General features: G+C 39.2%; 1 protein-coding gene across 1 annotated transcript; it reads left to right on the top strand.

Moving 5' to 3' along the window:
- Nucleotides 1-369: 369 nt before the first annotated feature.
- Nucleotides 370-3,116, top strand: LOC137822311 (uncharacterized). The gene is made up of 2 exons (XM_090295673.1): nucleotides 370-2,955; nucleotides 3,048-3,116. The coding sequence occupies exons 1-2, from the start codon at nucleotides 370-372 to the stop codon at nucleotides 3,114-3,116; spliced, it is 2,655 nt and encodes an 884-aa protein (XP_090151799.1).
- The last annotated feature ends 4,389 nt before the right edge of the window (nucleotides 3,117-7,505 follow it).

Raw genomic sequence — 7,505 nt, 5'->3', positions numbered from 1 at the left:
CAAGACATATCCATAACCACCCTGAGCCCAAGGGATAGAAAGCCCATTAGGCAATCCTATAAATACTGTGCTCAAGCCAGAGAAAGGTACGTTTTCATTCACTTACGAAACTGCGCTTAGAATCTCATACTTACTCGAGCGTCGGAGTGCCTTCGCAGGTACCCTCCCCCGCCCGACCGAAGTTGATAGCACGAAGGGACGACCGACCAAAGGAGACAGCAAGAAAGGACAATCGACCAGAGGAGAAGAAGATCAACACGTCAGCAATTACACCACGTCAACCGACCGTGCCTGGGCCCCATCTCTCCACTCAGGTACAATTGGCGCCCACCGTGGGGCCGAGGCAAATCTTCAATTTTTGAAGCTATAATGGTTGCGACAAGAAACAACAACGACGCTATGGCAGAACAGATGACTATGATTCAAATCCTCCAAGCTCAGATGGAGGAACTGCGACAAAAGGGGATGGAAGACCATCGTCAACATGAAGAAGATAGACGCCTCCAAGAAGAAGATAGACGCCGCCAAGAAGAAGAAATCGCCTTATTAAGAGAGCAGAATGCACGACTCCAACAACAGGTCGATAATCCCGAACGAGAAGGCCAATCCCATATGGCCGACCGAACCGCCTCTCGCATACCTACACCTGCCAATACCAATCCTGCTTCCAGAGCTGAAACAGTCGAAAGAAAGTCAAGGAAAAGGGGTCATCCTTTTACAGACGAAATTATCACCACTCCACTTCCTGACAAATGGAGAGGCCTCGTCATTAAACTCTATGACGGCTCGACCGACCCGGACGAACACTTAAATGTCTACAAGACGCAAATGACTTTGTATACCACAGATAACAATGTGTGGTGTAAAGTATTTCCCACGTCGCTCCAGGGAGAACCTCTTACCTGGTTCACAGAGCTGCCTCCAAACTCCATTAACGATTTTGACACCCTAGCCGCAAAATTCTCCACTCAATATGCCACTAGCCGACCGCATCACATGTCCTCCATGTCTCTCCTAGCGGTACAACAAGAAAAAGGTGAATCTCTTAGAACCTTTCTAGATAGGTTCAACAAAGCATGCATGAACATCCGAGGGCTCAAACAAGAGGTTGCATTGCACCATTTGGTCTCGGCCATCCGACCGAGCCGTTTCACTGAAAGTCTCATCAAGAAACCACCTCAAGACATGGAGGACCTTCGAACTCGAGCAACCAAATTCATGCAAATCGAAGAACACATTGATTACCATCAACGGTTCAAAGCTGTCGGATTCGGAGCCCTTAAAGACCAAACCCAAAGTAAAGAAAGAGAAGTCGAAACCGAACGAACCGTCCGAACCACTCTGAGGTCCGACCGGAATAGGGGAGGCCGAATCCCCAGGTTTAACAGTTACACCCCTTTAACTGTGCCGAGGGGACGAGCCCTAGATGAAGCACTACAAACGGACCTAATCCCGACATTGAAGCAGTATCAAACACCACCGAATGCAGATACTGCTAAGCGTTGTCAATACCATCAGAATTTCGGTCACACGACCGAAGGATGTCAAGCTTTGAAGGATAAAATTGAAGAACTCATCCAAGCTGGCCATTTACGGCAGTTCGTCAAGAGGACAAGGAGTTCAAGATCCCCACCACGGAATACTGACCGTCCTTCCCGTGGTGTCGACCGGTCGTACCGTAACGATTACAAACGCCACACTGACCGTAGCCAGACTTCGCGAAAACGCAGCGAAAGCCCCGTTCGGCGTACACGCCCCCGTAGCACAAGTCCCGACCGAAACGCCCAACCTCGCCAACGAGTCCGCGAAGTCATCAACATGATTGCTGGACCCGTTAACTTGGGCGAACCGAACCACGAAACAAATTATATAGCTGGAGGATTTGCCGGTGGCGGGTGCTCAAATTCCGCCCGAAAGAAACATCTTCGTGACATCCAATCCGCTCATGCTACCACGAGGAGGCGTCCACATATACCTCCGATTACTTTCACTGACGAAGACTTTACAGCCATAGATCCAGCCCAGGACGACCCCATGGTCATCACTGTAGAAATTGACAAGTTCGCAATTGCCAAGACTTTGGTAGATCAGGGTAGCTCGGTCGACATATTGTATTGGGACATTTTCAAGAAAATGCGCATCCCAGAAGCACATATTCAGCCCTATAACGAACAAATTGTAGGGTTCTCAGGTGAGCGGGTCGATACTAAGGGGTACATAGACTTGTACACAACCTTTGGTGAGGAAGACGGCCTCCATAAAACAATAAACGTACGATACCTCCTGGTTAACGCACAAACTTCCTACAACATCCTGCTCGGTCGTCCGTCCATTAACAGATTAAAAGCCATTGTGTCCACTCCACACTTAGCCATGAAATTCCCCTCGGCTAACCACGACATTGCAACCATCCATGTCGATCAAAAAACCGCTAGGGAATGCTATGTAGCAAGTTTGAAAAGTGAGCCAACTCGACGACTCTATACAACCAATACGGACGACCGAGTCCCGCAAAAACGAGGACGTTCCCCCACACGGCGTTCCGGACGACACATGTCCCGTCGTAAAATGATAGCCCTTGTTGACCTCGACCCTCGCATGGACGATCCCCGTATGGAAGCAGGAGAAGACTTGCATCCATTCCCGCTTCGCGATGATCGCCACACTACGCACATCGGTACTTCGCTGAAACCGGACGACCGAATTGCCATCGGGACGACACTTGTTAAAAATTCCGATCTTTTCGCCTGGACGGCCGCTGATATGCCTGGCGTAGACCCACAGGTTATCACTCACCGATTATCACTGTATAGAGAAGCTAAACCAATAGCTCAAAAGGAAAGACATATAGGCGAGGAACGACGTCAAGCCGCACGTGAGGAAGCCGACAAATTGTTACAGGCTGGATTCATTCGGCAGGCCCATTACACCACATGGCTAGCCAACGTGGTTATGGTGAAGAAAGCGAACGGAAAATGGCGTATGTGTGTTGACTACACAGACCTCAATAAAGCTTTACTCAATTCATATCTCGTTCGGTTTCATAGGTATTTAACGAAATCAGAATTTATCGGATTTATATATACCTCGCTCGGCATCAGAATTATTACTTTTAACGTAATCAGACTTTTTTATGCCACGTTCGGCATCAGAATTATTCACTTATTTATGCCTCGTTCGGCATCAGAATTATTCACTTATTTATGCCTCGTTCGGCATCAGAATTATCTTATTACTTTAATGTAATCAGAATTATTTATGTCACGTTCGGCATCAGAATTATTTACTCAATCTGATGCCTCGTTCGGCATCTGAATTATTACCTCAACGTAATCAGAATTATTTATGCCTCGTTCGGCATCTGAATTATTTACTCAATCTGATGCCTCGTTCGGCATCTGAATTATTACCTCAACGTAATCAGAATTATTTATGCCACGTTCGGCATCAGAATTATTTACTCAATCTTATGCCTCGTTCGGCATCTGAATTATTACCTTAACGTAATCAGACTTTTTTATGCCACGTTCGGCATCAGAATTATTCACTTATTTATGCCTCGTTCGGCATCAGAATTATTCACTTATTTATGCCTCGTTCGGCATCAGAATTATCTTATTACTAATGTAATCAGAATTATTTATGCCTCGTCCGGCATCAGAATTATCTTATTACTTTAATGTAATCAGAATTATTTATGTCACGTTCGGCATCAGAATTATTTACTCAATCTGATGCCTCGTTCGGCATCTGAATTATTACCTCAACGTAATCAGAATTATTTATGCCACGTTCGGCATCAGAATTATTTACTCAATCTTATGCCTCGTTCGGCATCTGAATTATTACCTTAACGTAATCAGAATTATTATGCCACGTTCGGCATCCGAATTATGTACTCAATCTTATGCCTCGTTCGGCATCTGAATTATTACCTTAACGTAATCAGACCTTTTTATGCCACGTTCGGCATCAGAATTATTCACTTATTTATGCCTCGTTCGGCATCAGAATTATTCACTTATTTATGCCTCGTTCGGCATCAGAATTATATTATTACCTTAACGTAATCAGACTTTTTTATGCCACGTTCGGCATCAGAATTATTCACTTTTTTATGCCACGTTCGGCATCAGAATTATTCACTTATTTATGCCTCGTTCGGCATCAGAATTATTCACTTATTTATGCCTCGTTCGGCATCAGAATTATATTATTACCTCAACGTAATCATAATTATTATGCCACGTTCGGCATCCGAATTATTTACTCAATCTTATGCCTCGTTCGGCATCTGAATTATTACCTTAACGTAATCAGACTTTTTTATGCCACGTTCGGCATCTGAATTATTCACTTATTTATGCCTCGTTCGGCATCAGAATTATTCACTTATTTATGCCTCGTTCGGCATCAGAATTATCTTATTACTAATGTAATCAGAATTATTTATGCCTCGTCCGGCATCAGAATTATCTTATTACTTTAATGTAATCAGAATTATTTATGCAAGTGCGCATTGCCCACATGTCGGGCCCAGCAATTTTCTATGCCACATTGTTCATTAACTCTTCAAAAGAGGCGTCAGGCTGTGGGCCAGGGGTCTCCCCCTCGGCCTCCTCATTTAAATTATCATCGGGGTTGATCGGCACCAGCTTTCCATCAACTATTATTTTTTCTGTCGTACTGGTCGTCCTCCAGGGGTGCTCCATGCAGGCAGGCCGCTTGTCCGATGCCTAACCGAAAATATTCTTCGCTAATACGAACGTCCCGTCATTCCGTTAAATTTCATGTCTGACAACTCGAAAGGCACAACAATTATTACGACTCTTCGGCTTTTATTCACCTCGAGCCTGGGGGGCAAGTGTACTGGTAGGCACCGGACGAACGCACGTGGCCGACCGGCCTTATACACTAAATGGAAACGAACGAACGTGGCCGACCGGCCTTATACACTAAATGGAAACGAACGCACGTGGCCGACCGGCCTTATACACTAAATGGAAACGAACGCACGTGGCCGACCGGCCGTATACACAATAAATGTAAGGGCATTTATGTGACAAGCTAAGGTGGTTAAGATACACCTCCGAAGAATAAGGAATATGCGTTTAGAGAAGATATGTTCCCCGGGTATTCCGGAGCACGACTGACAAGACATATCCATAACCACCCTGAGCCCAAGGGATAGAAAGCCCATTAGGCAATCCTATAAATACTGTGCTCAAGCCAGAGAAAGGTACGTTTTCATTCACTTACGAAACTGCGCTTAGAATCTCATACTTACTTGAGCGTCGGAGTGCCTTCGCAGGTACCCTCCCCCGCCCGACCGAAGTTGATAGCACGAAGGGACGACCGACCAAAGGAGACAGCAAGAAAGGACAATCGACCAGAGGAGAAGAAGATCAACACGTCAGCAATTACACCACGTCAACCGACCGTGCCTGGGCCCCATCTCTCCACTCAGGTACACCTTCCATATGAATGAGTTGATCCATTACATTAAAACATTTTTAATTTCTACATCACCTTTTTCACTTTGCTCTTTTGAGAATTAAAGTTATCATTTTCCTATTGCTTCACTTCTAACCCTATGTAGTAGGCATAAGCTATACTCATCTATGATCTAAAATTCACAAGACATGACTTTCTGGATTCCTTCAAAAAAAAAATTGGATTATATTGCTTATTATTGAAGTAAGATCATTCACGGAACATAACCAGGAGACTATCTCACATTATGTATGATTCATTTTATCAAACCAACTCAATGCTGAAAATAATGTTCATATATTTACAATCTTACCCTAGATTACACGTTCAGAATCTTACACCAAATTACAAAAAAAAAACAAAAAAAAAAAACTATCTTTAGCAATGTAGCGTTAATATTTTTCTTGGAAAAAAACGATATGTTCCTGGTTCATGTTTCAGGTTATACAACACCTTATATTTAAACAAAAAATAATTTAATTATAAATTATAATAGTAATAAGGATAAATTCCCTATCTAGCATCATTTACACTTTTATTTCTCCAGCACTCTTTTGTTTTTATTTCCCTAGCACCCTTTTGTTTTTATTTCCCTATCTAGTACCCTTTTATTTTTTATTTCCCTAGCACTCTTTTATTTTTTATTTCCCTATCTAACAAATTAAATGCTTTTTGAATACATTCTTGCGGAGATGAGGAAATGAATTAAAAAATAAATATTTTCTTAAGGTTTGTTAATGAGTTTCTCATCTTATTCTTCTTCTTTATTCTTTTCATTATTATATTTTTCTTTTTTAGTTTTATGTTAGTAACAATAAATCAAAGCTGGTTATGTTTATTGTGTTATAAATTTAAATTTGTTTAATATATTTTTTACTGTAACTTAATATTAAAATAGTAAGTTGAACTCATAAATGATGAGAGAAAATGTTTATATCTTATTTTTACTTAGTGATATTTAACATTTAAAAGATATGGACACAAGAGAACAACATGATCGAACAAAAAAATGTTCATATTGTCAAACACAGGACACACATAAAGAATGTCCCAACATTACTGGATTGTGCACTTCTCGTCATCAATTATGTTTCATTTCGCACAAACTATTTAATGTACCATTGAAGAAAATATTAAATGAACGATCATCTTTCATTTATTTTCCTTTTTATGATCAACATATACTTATTTAGTATAGTCTTATATCTCTTATATTTATCTTATTTGGATTTTTTTTATATCTTTTATCTTTATTTTATTTTGTTTTACCTTTATTTTATATTTTTTTATGTTTTTAGTTATTATTTTTTTTTTCTGTCATTCTTTATTTATTTATGTTTTTGTTTTTATTTTATTGTTTTTGTTTTTATTTTATAGACTTATTTATTTTTGCATTTTTTTCTTCTCATTTCTAAGCATTAAGTGTAACATTTGCATTAGTTTTTTTTTTTTAAGATTTTGCATTTAAGGTAGACACTTCAATATTATTTGTGTGTCCACTATTAATTAATACTAATTGACTTTGGTTATTTTATAAGTATGTCCCGTATTTTTTACTTGAAATTAACATAATTACATCATCAATAATAATAAAATTAAATATTAATTTATGTTTATAGATTCAACTTTTATGTTGTTGTAGGGTTTAATTTTTTATTTTCTTCATTTTAAAAAAAATAATTTTAAACTAAACATTTTAAATTTATTACTTTTTATTTTTATTTTGTAAAAATTCATTTCTTTATTCATTAATTACATTTCTAACTATTTTAAACATTAAAAATATTTATTTTTTAATGTATTCAAAATTAAAATGATAATTTTTTTAATTTATTATTTATTTATTTATTTTTGAAATGGTATTAGATAGGAAAATAAAAAATAAAATAGTGCTAGATAGGAAAAAAACAAACGAGTGTTAAATAGAAAAATAAAAAAAAAATACTAAAAGAATAAAAATAGATAGGGAATTTACGAATAATAGTAAATTATTAAAGTAATTTAAGTTTCTT

Source organism: Phaseolus vulgaris, chromosome 9, assembly GCF_051622355.1.
Source record: "Phaseolus vulgaris cultivar YP4 chromosome 9, ASM5162235v1, whole genome shotgun sequence".
NCBI classification, from domain to species: domain Eukaryota; kingdom Viridiplantae; phylum Streptophyta; class Magnoliopsida; order Fabales; family Fabaceae; genus Phaseolus; species Phaseolus vulgaris.
Note: the sequence above shows the minus strand (reverse complement) of the source record. Positions and strands in the feature narration are given on the sequence as shown.